General features: G+C 47.6%; 1 protein-coding gene across 1 annotated transcript in view; it reads left to right on the top strand.

Annotated features, from left to right (window-relative positions):
- The first annotated feature begins 3,407 nt into the window (after positions 1–3,407).
- MCTP1 (multiple C2 and transmembrane domain containing 1) overlaps positions 3,408–14,705 on the top strand; it is a 1,082,102-nt gene continuing 1,070,804 nt past the window's right edge. Inside the window, exon 1 of the mRNA XM_040342284.1 lies at positions 3,408–4,015. Within this exon, the coding sequence (XP_040198218.1) occupies positions 3,512–4,015 (504 nt within the window). The 5' untranslated portion in view covers positions 3,408–3,511. The remainder of the gene's footprint in view (positions 4,016–14,705) is intronic.

Below are 14,705 nucleotides of genomic sequence, written 5' to 3'. Positions count from 1 at the left end.
ACCCCAGCAGAGCATGATCCAATTTGCTACAGCAGGGAAAGAATTCCTTCCTGTTCCCCCAGAGAGGCAATCGGATTTACCCTGGATCAACTTTACCTACAAATCTTAGTACTCAGTTATATTCTGTACATTTAGGAAAGTCCCTTTTACATCAGGGTCCCTTTTACATCAAAGTCTCCATTAGAGTCCCCCCTTACATCAGTGTTACATCTTCTCTGAAGATCATTGTGAACTAGAGGGATCTCTGCCCTTTCCTTTCCTTCAGGGATCACAGTGAAGGTGATCTCTCTGTCCTGCCCCCAGGGATCCTGTGAAGAATGGGGATCTCTGTCCGCTCCTCCAGGAATCACAGTGCAGGGGATCTTTATCTCCACTCCTCCAGTGAAGAAGAGGGGTCTCTAGATTTTTCTCTTCTGGAGATCTCTGTAATTTCTTCAGGGATGAGTGTGAGTGAGTGAATAACTTATATAGCGCTACAAATGCGAACTGAATCGCCTCAAGGCTCTTGGTATCCATTTCCATCCTTATCCTTCAGAAGAGATGGGTCGAGTTTTTTTCTGAAGGCCCGATGATTTTCTTCCATTCGGATGTTAGTTGGAAGAGTGTTCCACAGCCGGGGTCCTTGGACTGCGAACCTTCGTTCTCCTTTAGACTTGTAGCGGGACTTGGGGATTTGAAGTAGATTTTGGTTGGTTGATCGAAGAACGCGATTGGGGTTGTGGTATTTTATTTTCTCGCATTAATATTGGGGGGGATTCCTTGTGTACATTTGTGAGTGAGGCAGAGGGCCTTGAAAGTGACCCGATCCTTTACTTGTAGCCAATGAAGGGTCCTCATTGACGGGGTTATTGATTCCCAGGGTTTTTTCCTCGTTATCAGTCTTGCTGCCTTGTTCTCGATGACTTGTACACAAAAAATCTGGTATTTGGGGAGTCCGAGGTAGAGGGAGTTTGCATAGTCGAGCCTGGAGTTGATAATTGTTCCAACTACTACTGCGGTATCCTCTTCCGGGATGAAGAGGATGAGTCTTCGTAGCAGGCGGAGAAGACGGTGAGATCCGCTGACTACTGATCCTATTTGTGCATCCATGGTCATGTCAGAGTCAAAGGTGACTCCTTGACTTTTGACTTTGGTGCTTGGGATGATGGTTTGTCCCAGAATGGGGGATGGCGTCCATGTCGTCCTATGTCAATCTCAAGGGATCTCAACGAAGAAGGGGGGTCTTTGTGTCCTCTCCCCCAAGGATCTCAATGAAGACGGGGATCTCTGTGTCCTCTCCTCCACGGATCTCAGTGAAGTAGGGGGATCTCTGTGTCTTCTCCTCCAGGGATCTCAATGAAGAAGGAGGATCTCCGTGTCCTCCCCTCAGGGATCTCAATGAAGACAGGGGTCTCTGTGTCCTCTCCTCCACGGATCACAATGAAGTAGGGGGATCTCCGTGTCCTCTCCCCCAGGGATCTTAATGAAGACGAGGGATCTCTGTGTCCTCTCCTCTACGGATCTCAATGAAGGAGGATCTATGTGTCCTCTCCTCCAGGGATCTCAATGAAGAAGGAGGATCTCCGTGTCCTCTCCTCCAGGGATCTCAATGAAGAAGGAGGATCTCTGTGTCCTCTCCTCCAGGGATCTCAAAGAAGAAGGAGGATCTCTGTGTCCTCTCCTCCAGGGATCTCAATGAAGAAGGAGGATCTCTGTGTCCTCTCCTCCAGGGATCTCAATGAAGAAGGGGGATCTCTGTCCTCTCCTCCAGGGATCTCAATGAAGAATGAGGATCTCCGTGTCCTCTCCTCCAGGGATCTCAATGAAGAAGAAGAATCTCTTTGTCCTCTACTCCAGGGATCTCAATGAAGAAGGAGGATCTCCGTATCCTCCCCTCAGGGATCTCAATGAAGAAGGAGGATCTCCGTGTCCTCTCCTCCAGGGATCTCAATGAAGAAGGATTTCTGTGTCCTCTCCTCCAGGGATCTCAATGAAGAAGGAGGATCAACGTGTCCTCTCCTCCAGGGATCTCAATGAAGAAGAAGTATCTCTTTGTCCTCTACTCCAGGGATCTCAATGAGGAAGGAGGATCTCCGTGTCCTCTCCTCCAGGGATCTCAATGAAGAAAGAGGATCTCTGTGTCCTCTCCTCCAGGGATCTCAATGAAGAAGGAGGATCTCTGTGTCCTCTCCTCCAGGGATCTCAATGAAGAAGGAGGATCTCTGTGTCCTCTCCTCCAGGGATCTCAATGAAGAAGGAGGATCTCTGTGTCCTCTCCTCCAGGGATCTCAATGAAGAAGGAGGATCTCTGTGTCCTCTCCTCCAGGGATCTCAATGAAGAAGGAGGATCTGTGTCCTCTCCTCCAGGGATCTCAATGAAGAAGAAGGATCTTTGTGTCCTCTACTCCAGGGATCTGAATGAAGAAGGAGGATCTCTGTGTCCTCTCCTCCAGGGATCTCAATGAAGAAGGAGGATCTCTGTGTCCTCTCCTCCAGCGATCTCAATGAAGAAGAAGGATCTCTTTGTCCTCTACTCCATGGATCTCAATGAAGAAGGGGGATCTCTGTCCTCTCCTCCAGGGATCTCAATGAAGAAGGAGGATCTCTGTGTCCTCTCCTCCAGGGATCTCAATGAAGAAGGGGGATCTCTGCCCTCTCCTGCGGATCCCAGTAAAGAAGCAGAATCTGTCTCCTGTCCTCAGGAGATCAGTGAAGGGACCTCTATCCTCCTGATGTTGGATGATTTCTCTCCTCCATGGATCTCAGTAATGTAGGGAATCCCAGTGTCCTCTGGATCTCAGTAATGTAGGGAATCCCTGTGTCCTCTGGATCTCAGTAATGTAGGGAATCCCTGTGTCCTCTGGATCTCAGTAATGTAGGGAATCCCTGTGTCCTCTGGATCTCAGTAATGTAGGGAATCCCAGTGTCCTCTTTATCTCAGTAATGTAGGGAATCCCAGTGTCCTCTGGATCTCAGTAATGTAGGGAATCCCTGTGTCCTCTGGATCTCAGTAATGTAGGGAATCCCTGTGTCCTCTGGATCTCAGTAATGTAGGGAATCCCAGTGTCCTCTTTATCTCAGTAATGTAGGGAATCCCAGTGTCCTGTGGATCTCAGTAATGTAGGGAATCCCTGTGTCCTCTGGATCTCAGTAATGTAGGGAATCCCAGTGTCCTCTGGCTCGCGGTGAGTGGGCGGGGCATAGACGGATGACCTGCCTATGAAATGACAGTGCAGTAAACACAGACGTAGAGTCCCGCCCCCTCCACGTGTTGCACGGACGGAGCCGGCGGTGGGGAGGAGATCGGTTTGTCGGTGATGATGACCGGACGGTCCATGGGATAAATAATGGTATTTGCGGCCCGGGTGTCTGAGCAGCGGTGCGGAGCCCAGGTGTGGGTGCGGGGCTCCTCCTCCTCTCGGTCACGCCCCCTAGTTGCGGCTCTTCCTGGGCTGGGCTGAAGCCTCCAAGGTCCCTGCTCTCCTGTTGCTTGCCGCTGAGGCGCTCCCGGGCCAGAAGGAAAGGGTCCGGTATGGACACGGCGGGCTCCTCTCTGCAGGCCCGGCTCTTCAGGAACCTCCAGCTGGGCCGGTCCAGGAAAGGTGGGAAGCCGGAGCGCCGCAGTGCGGGGACACCCTGCCCTTCACCCCCTCCGCACCGGAGGAAGGAGCCGGCGGAGGGGCCCGGTATGGAGGAAGTGGTGCCGGGAATTATCCGGTGGAGCGGGATACGGAGGAGGAAGCAGGCGCTGGACCGGGTCTTCTCTTCATCCCAACCTAACCTGTGCTGCTCCGGGGCTGACTCCTTACCCTCCAGCGCCCCCTGTAGTAGCCCCGGTAGTATCGCCTCTACCCCGGAGCCTGGCTCTACTCTGCGACGTCTGCGGGATCACCTTCTACCCTCCAACCGGAGCAAGGAGGGGGAACCGGCCAGAGCACAACATCTGTCCCATCAGAAGAGCTCGTCCCTGCCCGGCAATGAGTGCATCGGTCAGCTACTCCTCCCCGCCAAGGACGGGGAGACCGGACACCACACGGTGAGTGATGGGGGAGGGGAGGGGGACCATCATCCTCCTCATCACTGCTCCCCCCGGGAAGTGCGCATTGTCCTCTATCAGCTCTCATTATGGTACTGCAGGGGTTAACCCCATTATTATACAGCAGATCTTACCTGTCATGGCTGCATTCCTTTTCTTTCTTCTAGTTTCATCAGATCAGATTTTTAAGCTGTCCTGCAGATGTAACAGTTCATGTGTCTCTACATCTGTTGCAGAACTACAAATCCCATCATGCCTCAGCCTTTGGGGGTCGTTCCTGTAACTGTCAGCGGCTTGCAATGCCTCATGGGACTTGTAGGTCCGCAAACAAGGGAGCGCTACAGGTTGAGCCCCCGTGATTGGAGGAATAAGAAACGATTTACCACCCACAGGGGTGCTTACAATGATCAGTGTATATTTATTCATGTAATAATTGTTATCCTGTAAAAAGGACCGAGCTGTTTGCTGTAATTGGTTATGAAGTTTTGGATGGAGTTTGACTTTGATTTGTTAGTGTATCTAAATCTGTTAGTGCACCTGACACTTCCCACTTACTAGACTGAAGCCTAAAAAAAGGAAAGAAAACAAATGCAGCCACCACATCTTGTAGCTCAGCGCTGTTCGCTCTTTATGTATGGGGGGGAATACAAAAAGCAGTTTTATGTCCCAGTGTTCTCTTCTACTCCCTGATGGTGGGCTGTCCCCCTCTCCATCCTCACATACAATGGGCCTGGGGAGGGGGGATAGGCTGTAAGGACCGGACTTATACAGGGTACAGTATGGCGAGGGGGGATAGGCTGTAAGGAGCGGTCTTATACAGGGTACAGTATGGGGAGGGGGGATAGGCTGTAAGGAGCGGTCTTATACAGGGTACAGTATGGGGAGGGGGGATAGGCTGTAAGGAGCGGTCTTATACAGGGCACAGAATGGGGAGGGGGGATAGGCTGTAAGGAGCGGTCTTATACAGGGCACAGTATGGGGAGGGGGATTAGGCTGTAAGTAACGGTCTTATACAGGGCACAGAATGGGGACGGGGGATAGGCTGTAAGGACCGGTCTTATACAGGGCACAGCATGGGGAGGGGGATAGGCTGTAAGGAGCGGTCTTATACAGGGCACAGTATGGGGAGGGGGGATAGGCTGTAAGTAACGGTCTTATACAGGGCACAGAATGGGGACGGGGGATAGGCTGTAAGGACCGGTCTTATACAGGGCACAGCATGGGGAGGGGGATAGGCTGTAAGGAGCGGTCTTATACAGGGCACAGTATGGGGAGGGGGGATAGGCTGTAAGGACCGGTCTTATACAGGGCACAGAATGGGGACGGGGGAATAGGCTGTAAGGACCGGTCTTATACAGGGCACAGAATGGGGACGGGGGATAGGCTGTAAGGACTGGTCTTATACAGGGCACAGCATGGGGAGGGGGGATAGGCTGTAAGGACCGGTCTTATACAGGGCACAGAATGGGGACGGGGGAATAGGCTGTAAGGACTGGTCTTATACAGGGCACAGCATGGGGAGGGGGGATAGGCTGTAAGGACCGGTCTTATACAGGGCACAGCATGGGGAGGGGGATAGGCTGTAAGGAGCGGTCTTATACAGGGCACAGTATGGGGAGGGGGGATAGGCTGTAAGGACCGGTCTTATACAGGGCACAGAATGGGGACGGGGGAATAGGCTGTAAGGACCGGTCTTATACAGGGCACAGAATGGGGACGGGGGATAGGCTGTAAGGACTGGTCTTATACAGGGCACAGCATGGGGAGGGGGGATAGGCTGTAAGGACCGGTCTTATACAGGGCACAGAATGGGGACGGGGGAATAGGCTGTAAGGACTGGTCTTATACAGGGCACAGCATGGGGAGGGGGGGTAGGCTGTAAGGACCGGTCTTATACAGGGCACAGTATGGGGAGGGGGGATAGGCTGTAAGGACCGGTCTTATACAGGGCACAGAATGGGGACGGGGGATAGGCTGTAAGGACCGGTCTTATACAGGGCACAGCATGGGGAGGGGGGATAGGCTGTAAGGACCGGTCTTATACAGGGCACAGAATGGGGACGGGGGATAGGCTGTAAGGACTGGTCTTATACAGGGCACAGCATGGGGAGGGGGGATAGGCTGTAAGGACCGGTCTTATACAGGGCACAGCATGGGGAGGGGGGATAGGCTGTAAGGACCGGTCTTATACAGGGCACAGAATGGGGACGGGGGATAGGCTGTAAGGACCGGTCTTGTACAGGGCACAGCATGGGGAGGGGGGATATTTTCCTACCCCCCCTCTCCAACCATTTCAAACCCAAGTCCAGGAATATGGGTAAAAAATCCTCCTCTTGCACAGCAAGGACTAAGTGATCATTTAGGGGAATTTTCCAGGACTGGAGCACCCGAATCTGGAGCAGTTGTGCACAGCAGCCAATCAGCTTCTAGCTTTCATTTTCAAAGCTCAGCTTGACAAGTTGAAGATAGAGGCTGACTGTCATGCACAGCTGCTCCAGTTCTGATAAATTCCCCATAGTGTCCACGGGTGCCAGAATAAGTTGTAAATACTTATCTTACTTACTGTATTCTGAGCTCCAGCAAGGGTCCCTCCAGTGCTGCAGCACCCCCCCCGCGCCATGCAAGGTTAAAGCGGGGGTTCACCCTATAAAAAAAAAAAAAAAAGCTACAGTATGCCTGTATTTATTTTTTTTATCCCCGTACTCACTGTGCAATCGTATATTGAAGATTCCGACTCCCCGCGGGGAATGGGCGTTCCTATGGAGAGAGAAGGTGATTGAGGGCCGGCTCTGGCACGTCACGCTTCTCCGGAAATAGCCGAAATAGGACTTGGCTCTTCACGGCGCCTGCGCATAGTGTGTGCGCAGGCGCCGTATAGCGCCGTGAAGAGCCGAGACCTACTCCGGCTGTCTTCGGGGAGCGTGACGTGCCAGAGCCGGCCGTCAATCACCTTCCCTCTCCATAGGAACGCCCATTCCCCGCGGGGATTTGGAATCTTCAATATACAATTGCACAGTGAGTACGGGGCTAAAAAAATAAATACAGGCATACTGTAGCTCGCGCTACTATGCCGAATTTTATGCTAAAATGTTGTTATGGAGGGTGAACCACCGCTTTAAAGTGATTGTAAAGGTTTTTTTTTTATTAAATAACAAACATGCCATACTTGCCTCCTTTGTGCAAGGGTTTTGCACAGAGCGGCCCCGATCCTCCTCTTCTGGAGGCCCACAGCGGTGCTCCTGGCCCCTCATCTTCATCAAGTGCCCCCACAGAGAGCTGATTTCCATGGGGGCAATGGTGCGGGCGTGCCCCCGAGTCCTGCTGCTGCGTCCATTGACACAGACACCAGGACTCAGCCCCACCCCCTACTCCCGTCTCACTGAATTTGATTCACAGAAGTGGGAACCAATGGCTCCTGCTGCTATCAATTTATCCAATGAGGACCCGAGACAGGGGCTGGAGCTGCTGGGCTTGTTCTCTTAGCTGGAATGATCGGTTTCAGGTAAGAAAAAAGGGGGGGGGGGGCAGCTGCAGCACAGAAGGGTTTTTACAACTGGTTGATCCTACTGCTTTCTGTCTCCCCCTTCTGTCCAAGTCCCCAATGCAGCTAAGGATTTTGTAGAGCAGAGCTCTGCACATGCTCAGCTTTCAGTGAGTTTCTATGCTGAGCATTTCCTCCCTATTACACCTGAGCAGCCCATGCAACTATAGAGTCACACATGTGGGCGTATACACACGTGGGCGTATACACAGTGGTAAATGACAGGCCACTCCCTCCCTCCTCCCCCGTGCCCACTAACCAGCTAAACACAATGGGGGCAAGATATTACATGTTGATTAATGGAGACTTCACCTCCCTCTTATTCTTAGGCACAGGCTGGAAGGGCATGACAGCCTGTGACTGGCAGAAATCTGCCCCAACCATGTTATTGCCAAAAAAGTAATAAAGATTTGATTTAAAATATATTTGTATTACAATTTAAAACAGTTTAGTGATTGTATTTATTTTTACTCTGTATATTTTTTTCTAACATGTGACCAGCAGCAGAGAACTAGAAGCTCCTCCTGCTTATGTTTCCCTGCAGACAGGCTGGGAAAGATCTGGATCATGTGACAGCTGTATATCGATTAGGAAAAGTATACTTAATGTGTTGCATTACAATATAACATTATTCATAAAAGAGACACATTACTTTTCTGTGTTTGTGATATTATGAGGAAGCATTTTTGCTATTTCAGTTAGATGTTTATACTGTTTGGCTGGTATATTTTATATTTTAGGCGATATTTGACAATTTTTCTGTTGTCTTGCAAAATGGACTCATCCAATCACTTTAAGGCTTTGAACCCGTATAGGATCTTCCAAATGTATAATGGCAAGGTTTATATGAGCTTGTATAACAGTGCTCTATTAGGCTCCTTTCACACAGGCGGACTCTGTCGCTATGGAGTCCGCCAGCTCAGCGGGAGATCTGTCTGCTGAGCTGGCGAATGACTCACTGAGCGGGGAGGGGCTTGTGCAGCGCCGCTATCTCCTATGGAGCGATCTGATGAAAACGGACAGCATGTGCGTTTTCATCAGATCTTACCCGATCCGATCCGCCATGGACGGATGGGGACGTATCGCCATACGTCTGATTTTATCGGATCGGGTCGGATGTCAGCCGACATGTCTCCGCTGACATCCGACGCTCCATTGGACTGTATGGAGCGGCCGTTCAGGTCCGCCCTCAAACTGACAGGCGGACCTGAACAGTCCGATTGTGTGAAAGGGGCCTTACACAGCACCCAGTCACATCTGAACTGCAGAAAGTTTGGAAAGTCTTACCTGCACTGCACTGATCCTAAATATTAAACTTACTGCTTTATTATTTTTTACTTTTTGTTTGTGATTGACATAAGCGTTTTAAGGTACATCTTTTGCGACTTTGTAGGGTGTATTTATAAACAATTTGCATAGAAATTCACACAGTAAAAGTGTCTGTACATTCCTTCAGTTTTAAAGGGGCAAGAAATGAAAGGCTCCTGTGCTGGATGAATGTTTTTTCATAATATTGCATTTGGCCATTAGATGGTGCTTAAACATAATAAGAATTGCCTATGATACTTAGTGCCATCTAGTGGCCAAATGTTTTTTTTCTACCAATGAAAAACATTCATCCAGTACAGGAAATGGCCTGATAAAATTTGTTATTTTTTTTGTTATGACATTTGTACAAAACGGTATTGGCAAAAATATTGTTGGCTAATTTTGCAGATGGTTTCAAATTTCAGGATGATTTTTTTAGCCTGTTCACACCAGAACACAGTACAGGAAGCCCATGTTCCTGCACCACATTCAAGATGCACTGGGTGCGATCTGCGGCAGCTGTCAATATAATCTTAATGACACTCCAAATGCAGATTGCAAACAGTGCATTTGCCTGCACCGGATCTGATGGTACTGCAGTACCATCAGATCCGGTGCAGTGAGTTTTTGAAAAGTAGTGCAGGTACTACTTTTAGATCACCTTAAGCCGCGTACACACGATCAGTCCATCCGATGAGAACGGTCTGAAGGACCAATGTCATAGGTTAACCGATGAAGCTGACTGATGGTCCGTCACGCCTACACACCATAGGTTAAATAACCGATCGTGTCAGAACGCGGTGACGTAAAACACAACGACGTGCAGAAAAAAACGAAGCTCAATGCTTCCAAGCATGCGTCGACTTGATTCTGAGCATGCGTGGATTTTTAACCGATGGTCGTGCCTACTAACGATCGGTTTTGACCTATCGGTTAGGAATCCATCGGTTAAATTTAAAGCAAGTTGGCTTTTTTTTAACCTATGGTTAAATAACCTATGGGGCCCGCCCCACACACGATCGGTTTTGACCGATGAAAACGGTCCATCAGACCATTGTCCTCTGGTTAACCTATCATGTGTACGAGGCCTTAAAGAGCAATTTATGTATCTTTTCAAACTCTAGTAGGTTATAGTCTCATGTAGCAGTGGAAAAGAGGGCTGCCTAAGTGATGCATTTTAAAAAAAATTAGTCCTCGATGCCCAGGGCTGTCAATTTCCACATCCCATCGGCTGCATCTGCATCATTCGATGGAAGATTATCTAGGGGCAAAAACAGGCATGGAGAGCTTTCCAGTAGACGGTCCACTGGGTTACTGGGTCATGAGAATAGACCACTGACCAGAATTTACCCAATATGCAATTGAGCTGCTGGGCTGCCCTACATCCAGCATGCTTTCTAAGCGGGCATTCAGTGCTGCTGAAGGTTTGTGACAGATACAAGAGCGTGTCTGTCCACAGACTCCGCTTACCGGCTAACATTTGTCAAAATGAATCAGTCCTGAATTAGCTGCAGCTATCAAGCGCCTGATGCTGATGTTGCTGTTTTATTCATAGGTGTTTATCATTTATTTATTTATGGTGATGGCACCAAGTACTATGGATCTCACATTGTGTATGGCCTCCGCTTCTTAGCTTATTGAAAACTGGAGTGCAGGGGTTACAAACAATTTGCAGGTGGCCATAAGCAATTTAGGGAAACAGGACCTGAGCAATAGAGATGATGGGCATGCATATGGTGAGAGGCAGCGAAGCCAAGCTGCCATTGGCTGCAGTGCTGGTTTAGGAAGTTTATATTAGAAAAACAAAAATGTAACTACAAACTGCAACTAGGAATTAGGAATAAAATTGAGCCTTTTAGCTTCTGAAGTAGCGGAATGTTTTGACTCCAAGAAACATGTTGAGTGTATGATCAGTCACAACTGCGGTAAAATTGGATTGGTATATGGGAATAACCAACAGTCTGTTAATCTATTTACAGTACACAGTTAAGTGGGTGATGGATTAAAAAAAAAAAAATTGGGGTCGTTTTAAACGTATTGCTTTTCTATCTCCGTTTTAAAATAACTGTTTTATGTCATATTTATTTTTTATAGATTCTGTACTAAGCTTTGTTCTGAAATTTTTTTTTATTATGGTGCCTCAAACGTCCTGCCTATGAAAATGTTTGTCTATAGACCTATATGAATAGTAGGGATGTGGCACAGTACAGAGAGGCAAATTATTTAATGGCGGCTACAAAGTTACAATGTTGTAGTCTGACCACTGCGAAAGAAGAATAAGGATATACTTTCTCCTGCCTGCAACAAACTGTTGGCATCAAACTGCAGCTCAGAGACTGTCTTTTAATTATTAAAGGTAAAGTATTTATGAAAACCGATTCTCTTATTGTGAATACACACTCTGAGAATCGGTTTTCATAAATACTTTACCTTTAATAGTTGCTTGTTAGCAATTTATTCCTGCAAACTTGTAATATTAGTAAGTAGTCCACATCCAGCTTGCTACAGGGTTCTATTGAGCATGCAGCTAGGTTCAGTAGCAACGGGCTGGTGATTCAGATCAGATGGTCTCTACTAGACCTATGTGCCCACCCCGTCATTCACAGGAGGATGGAACTTCCTCCATCCAGACCCACTCCACCTCCCGGCTCCCACCTTGCTAATGCACAGCTACAGACATGTTTTATTCCTGATTACAGTAGTAAGGGGGACTCTGATGGAGACACCAATGTAAAAGGGGACTCTGTTGTAAGAGGAGATTCGTATGGGGAGACTGGTGTAAGAGGGAACTCAGTTGTAAGGAGGTATTCTGATGGGGACATTGATGTAAGGGGGGTCTGTAATTCAAAAGGGTCTTTGATGGGGACCCCGATAGAAGGGAGCCTCTGATGGGGAAATTGATGTAAGGGGGCTCTCTGATGGGGACTTTGATATAAGAGGGTCTCTGATGGGGACCCTGATGTAAGAGGGGACTTTGGTGGGGACCCTGATAAAAGCGAGGACTCTGATGTGATTTTTTTTTTGGTGCAAATTACTTGTATTCATTCTTTTATAAAACAGATTTTTTTTTTGCGGCATACAAATATTTGTAAAATGTACAATGTCAACCTCATACTGAAATCTTTGGCAAGTATATAGTAGGGGATTCTCCATTGACCACCAATGTAATGATGAATTTACAATGACCACCAAATGTGAGGGGAGATTTACACTGACCACCAATGTGAGGAGGAATTTGCACTGACCACTCTGTAATGAGGGATTTTACACCACCCACCAATATAAAAAGGAATTTCTACACTGACAGTATTATAATAGGAGCATTTACACCAACCACCAGTGTAAGGGGGAATATACACTGACCTCCATGTAAGAGGGAATTTACACTGACAACCATTGTCGAGGAGACACTTTTACACCGACCACCAATGTTAGGGGGGATCAACACTGACCACCCGTGTAAGGGCAATTCTGCACTTACCACCAATGTAAAGGGAAACATACACTGATCACCAATGTATTGAAGAATTTACACAGACAACCAATGTAATGGGGGATTTTACATCAAAAACCAATAGAGGGATTTCTATACTGGCCACCAATGTAAGTGGGGATTTACACTCACCGCCAATTTAAGGGGCTTCTCCACGAACCACCAATGTAAGGGAGATTATAGGGGGAGAACCACCATAGACAATAAAGATTCTCAGTTTAGCGTTGCCTGCATCCCAAAATTAGTTTTATATAGAAAACCAAAAAATAAAAAGTTCCCCCCGGTGGGCTATATGGTCCTTTCTAACTTGAATCTATATAGCTCTTCACGAGCATGTCATTTTACTCATATGCTGTGTTGTACAATATGATAATGTGTTGACATCATTAAAATGTTCTTCATTTTTGTATATTAAAGTGGTTGTAAACCCACTTTTTCACTTTTACCTACAGGTAAGCCTATAACAAGGCTTACCTGTAGGTATAAAGAATATCTCCTAAACCTGTACGGTTTAGGAGATATTCCCCCCGCAATGCGGGCGGCGCATGCGCAGGGGGGAATCCACAGCGAAAGGACCGGCATCCGCCGGACCCTGCCGATTTTAAATCTCCCGCGCGCACGCGCGGGAGTGACGTCATCGCCTCTCCAGCCAATCACAGCGCTGGAGCGGCGATACCCGGAAGACACGCCGGAGCAAGATGACATCCTGCTCGGCGTGGACCAGGTAAGTGGTGTTCAGCTCGTTCCGAGGTAAGCAGGGCTTTTTTTCAGGGGGAACTTGGGGGAACTCAGTTCCACCACCTTTGGCTCAGACCCTTTGGTGCCTGCTCACCACAATCACTTGTAAACACAAAAGTCTGGTTTCTGTGTTTACAAGTGACAGCTCTGCACTCTGTGTGTAACCCCCCTGAACTCTGCACTCTGTATGTAATGCAATTCTGGTATTTAATGCCCCTTTAAGACCCTTCTACTGTTTGTGAAATCTGAACGGGGTCGTGGTTGAGTTCCTGCACCTATTTTCTGAGAAAAAAAGCTCTGGAGGTAAGTATTTCATAATCGGCTAGTATGCGGTGCATACTAGCCTATTATGCCTTTTGCCTTGCAGGTTTGAAAAAAAAAAAAGTTTATGCGGTTTACAACCGCTTTAATAAACGTAATGATTTTACGATACATTGTATATATTTATTCCCACTTCTTTTTTTGGTTTTCTTTATAAATCCAATGTAAGGGAGGATTTGAAACTAACCACAAATGCAGGTTTGAATTTTTTTTTCACTGATTACCAATATAAGGAGGAGTTTCTACACTGGCCACCCATGCAATGGGGATTTACACTGACCGCTAATGTAATAGGAGCAACCACAGTAACCACCAATGAAAGGAGAGACTTACACTGACCACCAATGTAAGGGGTACCTTCACACTGGCCACTAGTGCAAATAAAAAGGATTGTACACCAAGCCCCAATGTAATGAGAAGATTTACACTGACCGCCAATGTAACTGAGACATTTCGCCAAAATGTAGTGTTCACATTTGTGTGTATCAGGAATGCATGCAAACACACGTTCCTGATGGTGCTGTGGCACCATGTTATTTTTAAAAAGGGTTCCACCTCCAATTTGCTTACCTTTGCAGAACAGGCTGATGTTAGGCTTAATGACCACAGTTGTAGGCAAAGCTTTCCAGAATGCCTCTTTACCTCCCCAGTGGGCAGCATTCAGCAGAACTGATGGTGAATATGACCTCAGAAGGGCACAAAATACATATGAATGCTGACTCTATTAACATATCAATGCACAGGACTAAAACTTCAAGGGACAAGAGAATTTAAACGGGGATAGTTGGCAAGTACGAGGCAGCTGCTTTGGGCCCCACAACAATGATAGGGCCTAGGGCAACTTCTCCTTTTGCCCTGCCTTAATGCAGGGTTTGACAAATTTTCTTGGAATCTAGGAACCAGCTAAAAAAGTTAGGAGCCAGAAAACGCGCCCCGTCCCGACGAGCTTGCGCGCAGAAGCGAACACATACGTGAGTAGCGCCCGCATATGTAAACGGTGTTCAAACCACACATGTAAGGTTTTGCCACGATCGTTAGAGCGAGAGCAATAATTCTAGCCCTAGACCTCCTCTGTTACTCAAAACATGCAACCTGTAGATTTTTTTAAACGTCGCCTATGGAGATTTTAAAGTGTAAAAGTTTGTCGGCATTCCACGAGCGGAAGCAATTTTGAAGCGTGACATGTTGGGTATCAATTTACTCGGCGAAACATTATCTTTCACAATATTAAAAAAAATTGGGATAACTTTACTGTTGTCTTATTTTTTTAATTAAAAAAAGTGTAATTT

Source organism: Rana temporaria, chromosome 1, assembly GCF_905171775.1.
Source record: "Rana temporaria chromosome 1, aRanTem1.1, whole genome shotgun sequence".
Taxonomy (NCBI): Eukaryota; Metazoa; Chordata; class Amphibia; order Anura; family Ranidae; genus Rana; species Rana temporaria.
The sequence above is the reverse complement of the archived record's forward strand: the minus strand, read 5'-3'. Positions and strand labels throughout refer to the sequence as shown.